Genomic DNA, 17865 nt, shown 5'->3' on the forward strand with positions numbered 1-17865 from the left:
TTTTTCAAGTCGGGCGGAAACGAAAGTCATATTTCTAATTGATTAATCGACTTGATTTTTTTGTAGCTACATACTTCCTCCCACGTAGGACGGTTTACTGAGTTGGGTAGTGAGATATAAAGGACATATTATTATGTGACATACAAAAAAAGATGAGCAATATTATAGCATATTTTGGAGTGAGTATAATAGTAATACTTTATTATTCAGTAAATCATACTTACAGATATTAACAGTTATTTGTTTCTTCTCCATTATATTAGAATGTAAATAAGTTTCTACATTGTTCACTTTATTAGTAATTAGGACATATTAATGACCTGGATAAAATTAAACAGCCAATAGTAATATTCCACTAGTTAGGATGCTTAATTTGAGTGAGAGAGGGGAAGGAGTGGCATAGTGAACAGGTGGGGCATAATAAGCATCCTGTACATTACACGCAGAGAAATGATTCTTAAATTCAAATGGATATATTTTTGGCTCAGGGCCTAATATATTTTTGGCATAGATTCAAATATATTATTCGGTTAATTCAAAGAAAAATATTTTTGAATCAACAAACCGGTTGTAGAGTTAATAATCTGAAGGTTGATTCTAAAAACTATTTTGTTGATTCAAAAATTTGTATTGTTGAAATAGTGATACAATATGTTTGAATCAAGAACAAAATACATTAGGCCCTGAATCAAAAATCCATTTTTCTGCGTGATAGACTTGAATTTCTAATTGTTCAAAACAAATTGATTTATGGCTAAAGTATAGGTTGCCCATTATGCCCCACCAGTTAAATATGCCCCTCCTACACCTAGGTACTATTTAAATATTACATTAGGGGGAGGAGGGGCATAGTGAACAGGTGGGACATAGTGAGCATCCCGCAGTTTGGCTCTGGATCTCCAGCTGCATGAAACAAATCAACTGGTAGTAGGTTCAATATCATTATGATATTGATCATACTACCAACCAATTTGTTCCGAACGGCCGGAAGTACAAGATGGTGCACGGGATGCTCACTATGCCCCACCTGTTCACTATGCCCCTCTTACCCCTACATGCATTTAGATTGTTAGTTCGTTTTCAATATGATGAAGCGTTTACGGGCGAAATCTAGGTCGCACTGAAGTTGCTAAAATCGGTTTTCAATTGAATCGTAGGTTTCTGTTGTTGCGTTGCACTGGCGCGGGCTGCCGCATTAGCAGCTTCACTCTTATTCTTCGCTTGAATTGCACTCATCTGGTTTCGCTTGATGGCCGCTTCCAACTTGACACGCAACTCCGGGGCCTGCAACATGAACGCTTTGAAGTCCTGCGGATACTTTGGTCCGATCTTCATTAGCCAATGAAGCGAGTGTTCGTGCAATTGGACACAATGTTTCGGCTTCACACGGTGCTGTTCCGGTTCGAGCAGATAGTTGATCAGTATCGGTACCAGCAGGGTCAACATTTGGATGCCTGAAAAAGATTGAGAGATTGTTAGTTCTGGAAAAAGTTACAGTGCAGTTCATTCATTACAACACGTTGATAATTTACCTTGTATTAGTTCATCTGTTTAAGGAATGTTAGCATAGTTAATGGGAGAATATAAATTTAATTTGGTGTGTTAAACGTCTACAAGGCACTGGCAGGTTAATGGTCGATACTTACGATTTTGAGGTTCAGCTAGCGCTATCAACGCTTCCAAAGTTGTGATACCTTCCAGTATTATGGCGAGTTCCATATCGTTCGATGGACTACGATTTGATTCAGCAAACAGGGTTTCAATTAGTCTAGGAGCTAGCGCATGAATGTATGGCGTTGACACTTTCAGGTCCGCATTGACAAAAATTGACCGCATAGTTTGAACGCATTTCAATCGAACCATTGGTGATCCGCTCAAAAAGCATTGCCTGAAGTGGTTTATACAAGGATACTGTAAATTTGGAACCGACACCAGCGAAGATGGTGTGTGCAGTAGGAAAACTGCAATGGTCAACATCATTGTGACCTCATCCAGCTTGGTCTCATCACATCCTGTTTTGGTGAGATCAATTATCTTCCCGAGGGAACTTTGAAGCAGCTTCCGCCAGTCTTCAGCTGATAGATCGTGCTTACTGTACCGATCCGTAGCTAACGTTTTCAACAGTTGCAAAGCGGCTTGAATAATATTTGAGTTGGCTATTATAGTTTCATCATTGACAGATTTCGTTGCTACTTCTTTAATTACTCCCGTTGTTAAATAGAGCATTGTGGGAAGAACTGATATGGCACCTGTAGAAGAATACACTATCTTAAGAATTGTGCTGTGAATTATACAACCCATGTGACTTACCCGTAGGTGAACATAGTCTCGTTAGATCGGCCATACAATTGATGGCAGTTGCAACTAGTAAACTGTTGTCTTCGGAAAGTTTGAATTGACCGTTCTTGGTCTGTGCCATTTGACGCTGCAGTTGTTCGTTTGCTACGCGAGCAGATTGCGAAGGACTCATTGCAGGAATTTGTCGTGCCAACAGACAAAGCACTACTTCCAAAACAGCATAGACATGTGATTTACCCGGCAATATTTCACCTTCCTCGCCACCCTCTCCGAGGTTGTCAATACCAGGATTTTCATTGTTACCGTTCTCTGCTTTATTTTCGACTTGTGCAAGTTTTTCTAGCTTTTCCAAATTCAAACATTCATTGGCTGCCATAATGGTTTGCCTTAGGATCAAAATGCACAAGTATTGCACTTCCATACTATCTCTGGTTAGTATCAGACGATGCAGGACATTGCACAGCTCCACTGGTAGTGACTTGTTCTTAGATAGCATCTGTCGCGACCATTTGGAATCGAACATCGTATAGAGCGACTGTAAGCACGCAATAACACTTTCCAATTTTTCATTGGTTCGCGTGCTGCACAGGACTTCCATGCAAATTCCAAAAACCAGATGGAACCGGTCGGCACTTACACTGCCATATGATAAGGTACCGCTGGTACTACCACTGATTGTGGTGGTGTTCTGGTTCATTTTGTCTATGGCTTTAATACTCGCTACATCATTAGCATTAGCTTTGTCATCCTCGTTGATGGTAGTGATATCAGATTCATTTTTGTCAAAACCTTCTGAATTCAGCCATAGAGCAGAAGCATAGAGAATAGGCGGCCAAGATGTAAGATAATGCGGTTTAGCCAGATTCATTGTATCGTTGGTATAGAAAGCTCCGCCATCGTGTGGCAATTGACTGGCGTATTCAGCTGGCAACGACAGCAATGCATAATCTTTCAACGCCGATAACCAGTGCATGGACAGATTACTCAGCTCAGGTTGTACCAGTGACAGTAAGCTCTCACCACGACTCTCAAAATCTCCAAAATCATCATCTAGAGCCAGACGATTTACGTCGTTCGAAGGTGCAGCGATCGCCGTTGCTGTCGAAGTTAGAGCCTTCAGCATCATGCTAGCCGGAGCCGTTCCATTGTCCATCATTGCCATTATGTAAACTTGACCCCATGCTTTTAGAATGCTAAGCTTCTCCAATGTGGCCATACTTTCATTGTACAACTGCGTGCTGTTAGTTTTGTCGTTTAGTTTACTCAAGTTCGATACTAACAGTTGGTGAACACGGCGCAGATCATTCAAGTCTCTTGCTACTCCGGAACCAATCCATGCCGAGCAAACTTCACACGCGGCTGCAGTAACATGTGACGGCGTATCTTGCGAAAAAGCCGGTCTCAATGCAGCTCCAACTTGTGCTTGAAATTGTTCCAACAAAAGATGGCCGGGAAATTCCGGTTCAGGAACTCTCGCAAATTTGTCAATGATTTCCTGTAGAGTTTTCAAACCTTCCAGTCTCAGCTGATCTGAGTCACTGGTTGCAGCCATAAATGCCATACGAATGAGATCTGACAAATGTAATACTAGATAGTCTCCACGGGATTTGGTTATTTGCATCTCTTTTGCCAACAGCAAGTCAAAGTGTGCTGCAGTGGCATTTTCACAGGTAGATATAATCTTTCTTACACATTCTGCCGCAAACACGCGAGTTGGCCAACGTGGTTGAACTGCCGGATGAGTTGCTTGATTATCTTCGGCATGAAATTCTACGTTATCATCATCTGCTTCTGCGTCTTCGGCATCATCAGCGTCTTCTTTTATCGTGACAGTTTCTGCCGGTCCAGAGGTCAATGCAGCTTCCGATGCAACGGTCAGGACATTTTTACACATACTTAACCACTGCGAAAGGTTATCAGCAGCCAATATCTGGAGCATCGATGTTATAGTGTCGTGAATGTTCTTTATCATAATGTTGTCACTTTCGGTGTCGAGCATACCAAACAACACGCCTGGCAGACCGTAATCAGACAACTCAAATCCATCATCTTCGCTGACCAGATTCATAGCGTGTTCACAAACTTCCTTAGCTTCTCGGGTAGTTAATTGACGAAGACATGAAACGGCCGCCTTTCGCAGCATAAGATAGTTACTGCTAAGATTTTGACACAGATTAGGAACCAAAGTGGATAAATTGACATGGCGAGGCGCAAAGAGATGCAATTGCTGTAGACATCCGGTTGCCTCCGCTTGGACCAGTGGATCGGAATGGGATTGCATAATTGCAGCTGCGCATAGGAATGATGATCTGGCAGTGCATATCGATTGGCCATTTCCTTGCAACTCGGGACCTATGGTGGTGATTAGTGCACTCAATACTCGCCCAATGCATTGATGAACATCTACGTGTGACTGCGGCACAGACAGAAGCAATTTCAACGCCAAAGAAAGCGTTGGTTCTACGTAACCTCTAAACATTGGTCCGCCTGAGTCTGCAATCAACGACAAAGCGTACAATGACCAAACTTGTACGACCGGCGAACTTCCATCCTGGGCCAGTGCTAACAATATGGATACGCTTGTATTCAGATGCTGGGACGAACCCATACCACCAACGTACCGGTGCAAGCAACCCAAAGCTAGGGAATGACCAGTTCTTGTAACAACATCTCTAGCCGATTTCAGTCGATCGAAACTGGTTTGAGCCAGTTCCGCCGTAATTCGGGAATCACCCACAACTTGTGCAATCCTTCCAAGTGCCTCCCCTGCCGCACATCGTAGTATGGGATTCGCACAGATCAAAGCGTTGATGATCAGATTGGTCGCACTTTTCCTAACTTCTTCCTGTCCAATACTGGACTTTGTTTCGGTCAATCCCTTAAGCCCGCTAAGTAGCGCGGTAAAGATGTTCATCTGCACTGCCTCCTGGCGGGAACTCTTTGCATGCTTTATACATTCACCAAAATGTTCGAGCATCTGCAAGCGATGTTTATTTGCTACCTTCGGAAAGATGAGCCCAAATAGGGCAACGGACATATCGATAACTGCCACTCCCAACGGAAGTGGCCCAGGACATTGCTCTCCGTTGGATACTGCACGGTACAAACAGCAAGGGTCGTGCTCAAGAGCTCCCGAGCCGGAAGCACTGTTCGGTTGAAGCTGCAAAAATTGAACAAATGTCAGCTGGATTGAATACAATGGAAAAAATGTGCCTGTACTGCGTTTGCAAACCAAAAAGCATCTGATAAATAGGTGTAATGGACAAATGTCATAGATAAATCTGCGTTTTTGTGGTTCTAATTCAATGGTTCAAGGATTGAAAGATATGAAAGTTGTTGGTTTTTTGTGGAAACACAGTTCAATTCTGAATAGACTGAATAGCAGTGTGGTCTAAGGTGCAAACCTGTTTCTTGGTTCATACCTTTATTTTTCTCTAGTTAGTTTATTTGATTATGCTAAAATATCTTTCCCAAAACACTACAGAGTCGATTGAATAGTCAAATAAATTTACAAATATTAATATGGGCCCATAAGCCCGAATGACGCTATCCCGAATTACACTAGCGCAAATTTTATTAGTCTAAATGTTATTTATCTTAACTTTCCTAGTCCTACATCTTTCAAGATTTGACTTTTTCTTCTTTTTGGTTTTATTAAGTCCCTACGCCGGCCCTCAATTTTGAGCTCTTCTACAGTTATTAATTGAGATCTTTCTAAACCATTGCCATTTTTGCATTAGTAATTTTGTGGTAAATACTACAAAACTCTAAGCTCAGGTAAGTCGAGAAATTGTTCAACCCGAAAAATTCCTAGGCCGGACCGGGAATCGAACCATGTCGCCTCCAGAATAGTCTTGCTTTATGGCTCGCTTTCTGACGGAGCTAAGGGAGGCCGGCCCCCATAGACTTGACCTGTTACGTAATGTTACGCCAACTACATCGGTTCGTGGCTGTTTGTCTACAGTTGATCGAACGTCCCCCTCTTACATTGGTTGGCTACACGTCCTTCGTCCACGTCCACAACGTTGCAGTTCGTGGCTGCTTGTCTCAAGTTTCTTGAGCATCGCACACTTCTTAGATCTTGCCCCACTTGGTCTAACCACCAAGCTCGCTGCACTCTACTGTGTTTCGGCCGGATTGCAAACTCATTTTTTGTTTGTGGGATTGCTTTCCGGCATTCTTGCAATGTGTCCCGTCCACTCCTTTCACGAAAGTATACTTCGCAGAAGTCTATCTCACGAAATACCATTTGCTGAAATGTCCCATTTCGCGGAATACCCCATCTCGCGGAATACCTGGATTTGGCATCACAGAATAATAACCACAGGGGTCGTCAAATGAATTATTTTTTTTTCTTCGATCTCCGTTTTCCGAAGGAAGAAACGTCAGCAGGAAGACCGAGCTCGAGAGGCGATGGAAAATCTGTACCGCGTAAACGACACACGGAAGTTCTACGAGAAGCTAAATAGTTCGCGCAAAGGCTACGTGCCGCAAGCCGATATGTGCAAGGACTTGGACGGTAACCTTCTCACGAACGAGTGTGAGGTGATTGAAAGGTAGAAGCAGTACTATGACGAGCACTTCAACGGTGAAGCAGCAGAAAACGAAGGTGGCACGGCAACAGACCTTGGAGCACGCGCAGAAGACGACATGCTACCGGCCCCTGATCTTCAAGAAGTTGAGGAGGAAATCGATCGGCTGAAGAACAACAAAGCAACTGGTGTAGATCAACTAACAAGTGAGCTATTAAAATACGGTGGTGAAGCACTGGCTAGAGCACTGCACTGGGTAATTGCCAAGATTTGGGAGGAGGAGTGAATGGAAGGTGTCGTATGCCCAATCTACAAAAAGGGCGACAAGTTGGATTGCTGCAACTACCGCGCGATCACACTGCTGAGCACCGCCTACAAGGTACTCTCCTTAAGTCTATGCCACCGCCTGTCACCATTTGCAAGAGAGTTCGTGGGGCAATACCAGGCGGGATTCATGGGTGCCCGCGCTACCACGCGAATACAACGTGCCCACACATCATTTGTTCATCGATTTCAAATCCGCATACGACACAATCGATCGAGATCAGCTATGCCAGATTATGCACGAGTACGGATTTCCGGATAAACTGACGCGATTGGTCAAGGTGAAGATGGATCGAGTGATGTGCGTTGTTCGAGTATCGGGGACACTCTCGAGTCCCTTTGAATCTCGAATGGGGTTACGGCAAGGTGATGGACTTTCGTGTCTGCTGTTCAACATCGCGTTAGAAGGTGTGATCAGAAGAGCTGGGATAGACACGAGTGGCACGATCTACAGGAAGTCCATCCAGCTTCTTGGCTTCGCCGATGACATTGACATCATGGCACGGAACTTTGAGACGATGGCGGAAACGGACATCAGACTGAAGGCTGAAGCTAGGCGGATTGGACTTGCCATCAACGCATCAAAGACAAAATACATGAAAGGAAGAGGTTCTAGGGAAGACAATGTTAGCCTCCCACCCGAGTTCGGATTGACGGTGACGAAATCGAGGTGGTCGATGAGTTCGTGTATTTGGGCTCACTGGTGACCGCCGAAAATAATACCAGCAGAGAAATTCAAAGACGCATTATGGCAGGGAATCGTGCCTACTTTCGACTCCGGAGGACGCTCTGGTCGAATAAAATTCAACGCCGTACGAAGTTGACTGTCTACAAGACGCTGATTAGACCGGTGGTCCTCTACGGCCACGAGACCTGGACTATGCTCGTGGAGGACCAACGCGCCCTTGGTATTTTCGAACGGAAGGTGTTGCGTACCATCTACGGTCGAGTGCAGATGGATGACGGCGAATGAACCACGAATTGCACCAGCTGGGCGGTGGGCTGGGCGAGTCGTAATAATGCCGCACGACGACCCAGTGAAAATGGTTCTAGAAAGCGACCCAACAGGAACAAAAAAGGGGCGCAGCGGGCAAGGTGGATCGACCAAGTAGAAGGCGACCTGCGGACCCTTCGCAGACTACGAGGCTGGCGAAGTGTGGCCATGGATCGAGTAGAGTGGAGACGACTTTTTCGGACAGCAGAGGGCAACAAGGCCTTAGTCTGATTGGTAAGGTAAGAAGATCTCGTTTTTCGTCCCTTCCGGTAAATGCTACCGACGCCAGGGATTCAGCTCCCGCACCTGGACCCTACATATCAATCCATCAACTCATGGACCGGGGACCAACGGTTTTACATCCCCCGAAGGAAGGCGTGATCAGAGATTTTAAGCCTCAGAAAATCCCAGCGTCTATATAAAGAAATAACAACATTTTAGCTAGTAGGCACAACAGTTGAATAATGATCCATGAATAATATGCTTTACAACCAGCGTAGGCAACATGTTATACTGTGACAGCGGGCCTTTACATTAAGGTAGGTACGAAAAACGGTTGTACTTGAACACTAGTGTCAAGAGCAATAGTTTTATTGCTTCAGACATTGACATAGCTACAGCATTTGACATAATATCATTCATTTACAAGATTAATGAAATAGGTACTTCCATTGGCGTAACTAAGAAACAATCCTAGGGGGTGATTTATTTTTCGAACTTGTCAATTACTCAATCATCGAACCACCGAAAAATAAGTAATTGTAGTAACAATTCTAGAGGGGGCTACATTAATCCTAGGGGGGGGGAGGGGCTATAGCGTATAATGTTCGGGTTACTGTAATTCTGGTTTTTGTTATTCGGGCTCATGTTTAACATCATGTTGTAGAGGATAAAGTGGGGTGCTTGCATTTGTCTTGTTTGGCTCCGGAAGACCGTCGACTATCAAATAAACGAAGTAGAATACAGCTAAGAGGTTTTCTATGATGTGAGTACTTTTATGGTATTATTTGCATATGTGAACAAATAGCAGCTATAAGCCATGAGGATCGTGTACGCATCAGCATTTGTTTGTGTAGCTTAACGGATTTAGCAAATGCTGGGCAAGCCGAAAATATGGTGAAAAGCTCGACATGTCACAGGACGCGACTTGAAACAACTTTCAACAAAAACCATTACGACGAGCATCAAGATTAGCAAATTCACAACTTACATATTCACCGTCAGCTTTACGATTCGGTTCCATCTTGTATTTAAAAAAATATGTTTAATTCAATCGAAGAAGAAACGAAGAAATAAGCGTAAAAATTACGATTCTGATTACCTGTCGAGAAAAAGGAAAGTTTAAACAACCAGTTACCTGATCTTCAATTGTGCGATGATCGGTTTCCTGGAGCCATGTTCCGAGAATTATAGAATCATCTGCATGGCACATCTGTCGTAAAAGCGACGTTGTCGTATTGGCAGGATTTTCAGTCAATGTAAATTCGGAAACTAGCATCCGCAGAAGATGCGTGTACGATGATTCTAGTGCATTCGCCGGCAACAGGGCTAGCGTTTCGTACAAGCGCAAACGGACCATTGCTGTGGGAGCCTTGAGATGCTGACCGTAGCTTTTCAAAACGGATTGAATGCTGCAAAAATTGCAAAAAGTTTAGATATCTTGTTCACCTAGGTACAGATAATTCAATTCTTACTTGATCAACATCGCCAATGCACTTTCGATGGGGGTCAACAATCGTCTAGTGATGTCGTCGGTGACTAGTTCTGGACAATGTACTAGGAAGCTGTGCATGACTGACAGAGCTCCGGCTCGTCCCTCCAGCGTAACCTGCCAAGTGAAGGCATCTCCACGGGCTTTTTCCGAGTCTAGTTCTTTCGTAGAACGCGGGAAAGCGTTACGCCAAAGAAGCAACATTCGTGGAAGCAATCCTTTCACTACAGGTACACCCAATGTCATGATTGCCCCAATGAGCAACCAGCCAGCTTGTGTTCTATTCAACGATAATCGGCTATTTTGACTAGCAGTTCGGAGGAGCTCTTCAGCAGTATTGAAAATGATTTTTCCTCTTGTATGTGGAATGCCAAGCGGTGAATAACGAACTCCCCCTAGAACAGCAGCCAGTGCTCCACTGTACCCGGAAATGGCATCGGGAGATGTTCTCATTTTCTCGATCGCTTCTATGAATCGATCTATGAGCGGAGTTATCTGACTGGGAACCGCTACACATACGCAGCGTAAACACCATGCAGCTGCAAGCCGAGCTGCCATGCAAGGGTGAATAAGGACAGCGCATGTTGCATCAATGAAGTTCAGCGATTGATCGGTGAGCAAATTTTGTGCTGTTGTTCCCAAAAGTAGAACTAAACTACCCAGCTCTTGCAATGCACAAACCAGCAAGTGTTGACTAAACAAAGTTTCCTGATTGGAATCCTTCGCGTTCTCCGGGTTGAAGTCGATTGAATTCATTTGTTTGGCAATGATGTGTATCAGTTCTTTGCAAGCTGATGTTTGAGCTTTTTCTCCAAGCATTTTACCGATCACCGATCGTAGGATAAAGTTGATACATTTCCTAGAATATACTGCATCTACGTGGGATGAAGCAGCCTTTGGATTGGCGACTAAATCCAACACATGTACGAGAAACGTTTGCATATTCCTCTCCAACCACAAACCACCCATTGTTTGAACGAACACAACATAGGCATGAGTCACTCCCACGCGAACCTCACGATTAACTCCGGAGCTTCCCTTGATAATCTCTCCGGTACCTTTCAAAAATGAAACTCCTCCTCTGAGGAATCCGGCCATTAGAACTCCAAGGGCCTCATCTAGCGATATCGAGCGCGCCGACTTGGTACTTGAAGCCGACGATGTCATGCTGTTAAAATTTCTCAAACTACCATTCTGCGTACACGCGATCAGCGTTCCCAATAACTTTGCAACTGCACATCTTACTTCGTAGTTACAGCTATCGAATGCACGGAAACATAGCGAAGCCAGACTTTCTAGCTCGGTTGTATACAGGAATGGTGCATGTTTGGTCATTTCAAGTAAGCAATTGGATGCAGCCACGCGAACCGCCATAACGCGATCAGTCAGACAGTAGCGCACAGCCTTGTAGATATCTTTGTGTACATTGGAAATTGCCGATCCCATGCCGGCGCAAACTTTCTCCAATGTAAGCATTATTTCAATCCGCACTTGTGATTCAGCATTCTTCAATGATTTGATTAAAATCTGTACCGTCTCCTCATAGGATCTACCCATCATGCGACCCAGCTTCTCATACATACATCCCACGACGCAAATCGCTGCCAATCGAGTTGATAAGTAGCTTGGAGAATCATCCTTGTTTTTCAGGATATCGTTGCACTTATTCACTGTTTCGAATAGCAAAAATGTATCTCCAACCGAGAACAGGGTCGCTAAACAACGAGCTATCAATTTTCTCGTCGGAGGACCGGGCGATCCTTGGATGTGCTGCGTCAATTGTTCGACCAGCTTCTTTTGGCAACCTTTGATGTCCGATTTTTGCGCTGCCACTAGTACTTTGTCCAGAAAACGTAACCACTCAAAGATGAACACCGGACGTTTTGGTTCCGGTATCTGGTTGAGTGCATCCTCGTTCAGCGTGAGACTGTGTGACAATTCCATGATAAACCTGGCTGGATCTGAAAGGAGCCGAAATGAATTTGTCAATGCAATCTTCGAATAACCAACAACACTGGGGAGGACCAACAAGTTATTTAGGGTTTTCGTTTTCGCCAACTTTGATTTATAGCCGTATTTGGGAAATGAATCAATAATGCATGGACGAACACGACTGGCTAGCTGGCTTGGCTAATATTGTGATATCATCGAAAATGGGTCAGTTTCTTTGGTTTCTAATTTTCAAGGCTTTAGATTCTTTTTGCACAGCCATACCAGAGATAGTAGAATATAACAACATACCTGCTACTGAATTTGCATGATATTTTTCACCAAAGGTAGTTTTTCCAGATTGTTTGCAAAATAGTATAGCAGCGAAAATTCCAGCCAGTCAAATTTTATGTTTCGTTCATACGTCAATCAAATAGACTGCTGATGATGGGATGGAAGAAATGAGTGTAAACAGGTAAGGCCCAGAGAAATTGTCGTCTCTTTCGTTCTACCAATGTTTAAAGGCTGACGGAGTTTGACGTCAACCGTTTAAACAGCGGTGGAACAAAAGAGATGACAAATTCTCTGGGCCTCACCTGTTTACATTATTATTGGGAAGTGATGTCAGAGAGCAATGTCATTTATATAAGGTCCGTGCCAACAGGCTTATAAACACCTATATGTGAAAATTTCACTGTTCCGTGTAAAAAGATAAACATTGCAATAAAATACGAAACCACTAAACATTTGCACATTTAATGTGGTGTTCGTATTTCATTGCAATGTTTATCTTTTTACACGGAACAGCTGTTGGCAGTGACGTAAATATCACTGTTCGCAGTATAGAGCTTTTTGACGTTTAATCGGCGCACACATACTGTACCTTTTAAATCGAACGAGTGCGAGCAAGAGGGAAACAGATTAGTGGGAAAACAAACCGTCGATTCATCCATGTGTGCTAGATAGAGAAAGATGATTAAACGTCAAAAAGGTCTATGGAATGCTATGGTAGAGTGACGTCGTCACTTGAGTGCTCAGCAATGTTTACAATATTTTTGCTTCTAACACCAGCATAGCTGCCTGTTGACCCGGACCTTATAGTCTTTGATCAGATAAAGAGCCTGAATTTATTTAAATTTAAATTCAGGCTCTTTATATCAGAGAGAGCGTTCTTGACATTTAATCATTCCCAATATAACTATAACTGATGGACTTGGCAACTTTTAAGCATTCATAAATTCAGTGCCAACATGTCAAAGGAGTGTAATTGCATTTAGAAACTACACTGAAATAAAGACCATAGTTAGGAATACTATTTTGCAGAAAACACTTATTTTCAGTATAACTACCGTTAAATCTTCTAAAACCATGATTTCAGTATAGTTGACTATAAAATAATCAAATTTACTACTATTCTGTCAAAACTTTTATGCTTACTCAAACGGCATAGTATTTTTTTTTTTTTTTTTAATAATTCGTTTATTTTTCCAGGCTCATTTGCTGTAGCTTTGCGGAGCCGATATTCATTGTTTAGATAACAAAATTACTTAAAACTAACGTTAGTAAAGCGGGGGCCGATTACTCGCGGCTATCTCGAGGTTAGGGGTAACAAATTGTAACAAATGGATGGCAGGGTAGGGATTGTGAACACAAGGTTTGGAGAGCAATGTGCTCTTGATCTCGAACTAGGCGACACTCTGATGAAAAAGACAAACATGGGGGTACACCGATGGGTAGCTAACAACTTGGGAGAACACAAGATGACACTAACTTCTAAATCCTCAAATCTATCCGTTTTAAAAACACATAAATTAAATTCAAATAGTCAAGGTCTCGGCTCGCCAAGACATCTCTAACGGGTATCGCGGGTTGTTTTCCTCGGGCCCTGAGGGATGTGGATAACTCAGATCTGGCAACACGGTGTAAGGTACACGACCAAACAACATGCTCGATATCGTGATAACCACTGCCACACGCACATAAATTGCTGCCTGAGAGCCCAATTCGATAGAAGTGCGAGTCTAACGAGCAGTGATTGGACATAAGCCTTGAAATAACGCGTATAAAGTCGCGGCTCATGTCCAACCCTTTGAACCATGGTTTGTTCGACACCTGTGGGAGAATAGAATGTAACCATCTTCCCAATTCACCATCATTCCATTTTTGTTGCCAACTGATGAGGACTTGCTGGCGAGCAATGGAGAAAAATTCGTTGAAGGCGATTTGTCGCTGAAAAATATCGCCTTCCATAGCGCCCACCTTAGCCAATGAGTCCGCTTTCTCATTACCCGGAATTGAGCAATGAGATGGGACCCAAGCTAAGGTGATAGTATAGGAGCAGTTAGATAAAGCACTCAGTTTAGATCGTATTTCAGGCAGGAAATACGAGGAGTGCTTCATCGGCCTCATTGAACGAATAGCCTCCAATGAGCTAAGACTATCCGTAAAAATGAAATAATGGTCAGAAGGTAGTGAGGCAATTCGCTCTACTGCGTAAAATATAGCTGCGAGTTCCGCAACGTATACGGAGCATGGTTTCTGCAGTTTATAGGAGGCGCTATGAAATTGATTAAATACACCAAATCCAGTGGAAGCATTTATGGTTGACCCATCTGTGAAAAATCTTTTATCGTTACTTACATGGTGGTACTTGATTGCAAAAATTGAGGGAACAACCATCGACCGATGGTGATCTGGTATTCCATGGATTTCTTGCATCATGGTCAGATCAAAATTTACAGAGGAACTATAGAAGGCTTGGAAGCAATCACGATTGGAGATTAATGAAGAAGGACCAACCTCCAGCGTCATGTACTCATAGTACAAACTCATGAATCTTGTTTGAGGATTTTGGTCGAGCAGCTTCTCAAAGTGTTCTATTACCAAAGGATTCAATACTTCACAACGGATGAGGAACCGGAAAGACAGCTCAGCGAAACGATCTGTCAGTGGGAGAACACCCGCGAGTACTTCGAGGCTCATCGTATGCGTCGAGTGCATACAGCCAAGCGCGATTCGGAGGCAACGGTATTGAACTCGTTGCAGCTTCAAGATATGTGTTTTCGCCGCGGATTGAAAGCAGAAGCTACCGTACTCTAGAACCGACAAGATGGTTGTTCGATACAACCTGATAAGATCTTCCGGGTGTGCTCCCCACCAAGTTCCGGTAATTGTACGAAGAAAATTGATTCTTTGTTGGCATTTTTGTTTTAGATACGCAACGCGGCATAGTAGTTTTGATAGAAAAAAATAGTAAAATAAATGAATTTCGTTTCTGCAAAAAAAAAACTATTGGTGGGAGTAGTTAATTTAAACCATCAATATGATGCATACGGTTAAAACTTTATCACACAATTGTTCATGTAAAGTCCTTTAACAATTTCAGTTTAAGTTAAGCAGGGATTACAAACCATTTTTAACCAGTTTTGGTAATGTCAAAATTTGGTTTGTGTTTATGCGGGTTTTATTCACGAGAAATCGACCGCTAAAGCCATTGTTTACAAATGGTTCGCATTTATGCGGGTTGCCACTCATCGTCCAACGCGACAACGTCAATTGGAATGTTCCATCAGGTTCCATTGTCGTTCATAAAATGAATCTGCAATTATCTGTCAAGCCAAATGTTGATAACTGGAAACTCCGTTTATTTCATTTACGCAAGTTTGTTTGAGCTCGAGCTCGAGGATAAAAAATATCATAAATATGCAATCCCTAATAAAAATAACAATAAACTAACGATAACCCAAATAATAGAACAGTTCAAATGGTTTTGGGTGATACCACCGACAAACCGACATGAAACATAAACTTAACTCATGATAGAGAATCCATAAAAGCGCATTCAAATGTGCAGTGATCCCATCTGTCACAACCATATATAAATTTGTTATCTAGATAAAAATAATTTGCCCGGAATAAATTAGACACGAACCAACTCAAACATTTTGTATGAGTGTTCGTGGCTAGTTTACACATTTTTCACAAACACGGTGGCAGATGCCAGTTTTGTGCTTTGATCAGAAATTTGATGATGTAGTTTGTATGGTCATTTATGTCGGGTTGTCGGTGGTGATACCATAGAGGTAACTCTAATGGCGGTAGGCTCCAACTAGGATTAACTTTTAATACCGTCCCTGTTTGGATGATCTTCGAAGTATTTGCATAGCATCGTGTTGAATAACTCTGATGTCGACATCAAAGCAGCCGGACATTCTTGATCGGGATTTAATCCGAGGATAATACCGATTGGAGCTTACCGCCATAAGACTAGAAGGTCCCGAAGAAACGTACTCAACTTTTTGGCTCAGCTCTGGTACTCTCTTCGGTCCCAAGCTAATCGATGCACCCCTCGAAACATAGAAAAATCCATAAACCTCTCATTTTATCTGTCAAACTTTCATAGCGAATCAAAACAAACATAGTGTTGTGCTAGAATTTCAACTAGAATGGGGTACGTTAATCGATTTGCTTGGGACCAATAGGCTAGTCAAGTAGTGAGCCAATTTAAAATCGTTAGTTTCCAGTGATACCTTGAACACGTCGTTAAGCAAAATAACCATAAAATTTTTATTAGGGATAAAACTTAACGTGACAATCTTTGTTACAAAATTGTTTCAATAAAACTTAGTCAAAAAAAAACTTTGTCAACAATAACAATAAGAAATGATTACTTTTTACACATTTTGCTGTAAAACCGTTCTTGAAAAATACACTTCTATTGTTTACACATTTTATGAGTAGGCCCCTTTTTTCACGAAATGTGTGAAATTTTACACATTAATGTGTTTACGCTGGTTACCTTTATACACAGAAACAAAATCCATTGGCAAAAATACTATATTGATGGTTTAAATTAAAAACTCCCACCAATAGATTTGTGCAGAAACGAAATTCATTTAATTTTACTAATTTTTCTATCAAAACTACTGTAACGACGGACCCCCCGTCGCAGCGGCGCCGTGCGCACAGAACGCTGAATGAACCATCGCACTTCACTTCACATATCTCGATGACAGCGCACGTCTACGATTGTCATCGCTGTAGAGTATGGGAAAAAAAAAAAAAAAACAATCGGTAGAGAGAACGATTTACAACGAGAACAACAGTAATTCTAAAATAATTTATTATTTGTACTTAAAAGTATTTGACTTTTTTTTTTTTTTTTTTTTTCCTTTGGTTTGTTTTTTCCGTCGATCTTGTTTTCCGTGCTGAGCACCAATGCTACCGACGTGCCAGGAAGGCAGCTCCCACACCTGGACCCTACCTATCGACCCATCAACTTATGAACCGGGGACCAACGGCTTTACTTCCCATCCGAAGGAAGGCGTGATCAGAGATGTTATGCCTCAGAACATCCCGGCGGCGCCGACTGGGATTGAACCCAGGCCTGCTGGGGTGAGAGGTAATCACGCTTACCACTACACCACCGGTGCCGTTGTAGTATTTGACTTTAAACGAGTGCATTTAAATGCGATACCTATATTATCCTACAACACTAAAAGTAAGTTTGTTTGCTTAAAATATAGCTTAAAATTAGTGAACTAATAATATCTTAACCTAGATTCAGCTTAAAAACTACAACGTACGAATCCGACGACTCACTACTTGAACTATTGTCGGTTTACCAAAATTGTAAGTTGAAGTGGGAGCAGTTTGTAGGTTAGACTAAAATAAATATCCTTTTCTAGCTTGAAGCTAACAGCACAACAAAAACAGCGTTTGCTCTCGGGAGTTGGAAAACCCGTCTTCAACCGTACAACTACTATACCGTTTGAGTAACCATAGTAGTTTTGACAGAATTATGTAAATTTGAATATATTTATAGTAAACTATATGAAATCATGGTAAATTTAACGGTATTAAGCGTAGTTATACTGAAAATAAGTGTTTTCTGCTAGGGGTAAGACAGCTTTTGATAATGAGTCATACTGGAGTAAATTTTGAGTAACTCTGAGTAACTCGAGTTGCTCAATATTCAATGCACGGTGACATAGCAACCTGTTTGTTTTGTGTGCGTTCCACGATTGTCAAGCAAAGACGTTTGACGAGAAAAATCTACGTCCATCATTCAACAACAT

General features: G+C 42.4%; 1 protein-coding gene across 4 annotated transcripts; it reads right to left on the reverse strand.

The window, feature by feature from the left end:
* Window positions 1-1027: 1027 nt before the first annotated feature.
* On the reverse strand, window positions 1028-12200 carry LOC135708713 (HEAT repeat-containing protein 5B). Of its 4 annotated transcripts, XM_065230815.1 has the most exons (8): window positions 12101-12200; window positions 9843-11820; window positions 9506-9779; window positions 9359-9391; window positions 2311-5458; window positions 1647-2249; window positions 1533-1547; window positions 1028-1454 (listed from the first exon to the last, which is right to left on the reverse strand). In XM_065230815.1, exons 2-8 carry the CDS (start codon window positions 11801-11803, stop codon window positions 1111-1113), a joined length of 6378 nt encoding a protein of 2125 aa, XP_065086887.1. In that variant the 5' UTR covers window positions 11804-11820; window positions 12101-12200; the 3' UTR covers window positions 1028-1110. The 4 variants fall into 4 exon arrangements, with proteins under 4 accessions (XP_065086887.1, XP_065086889.1, XP_065086888.1 ...); XM_065230817.1 differs by lacking the exon at window positions 9359-9391 and having other exon boundaries at window positions 1029-1454; XM_065230816.1 differs by lacking the exon at window positions 1533-1547 and having other exon boundaries at window positions 1029-1454.
* Between the last annotated feature and the right edge of the window lie 5665 nt (window positions 12201-17865).

This window comes from Ochlerotatus camptorhynchus, unplaced genomic scaffold (assembly GCF_037179485.1).
Source record: "Ochlerotatus camptorhynchus isolate MF236.1 unplaced genomic scaffold, CSIRO-AGI_Acam_v1.1 ptg000333l, whole genome shotgun sequence".
NCBI classification, from domain to species: domain Eukaryota; kingdom Metazoa; phylum Arthropoda; class Insecta; order Diptera; family Culicidae; genus Ochlerotatus; species Ochlerotatus camptorhynchus.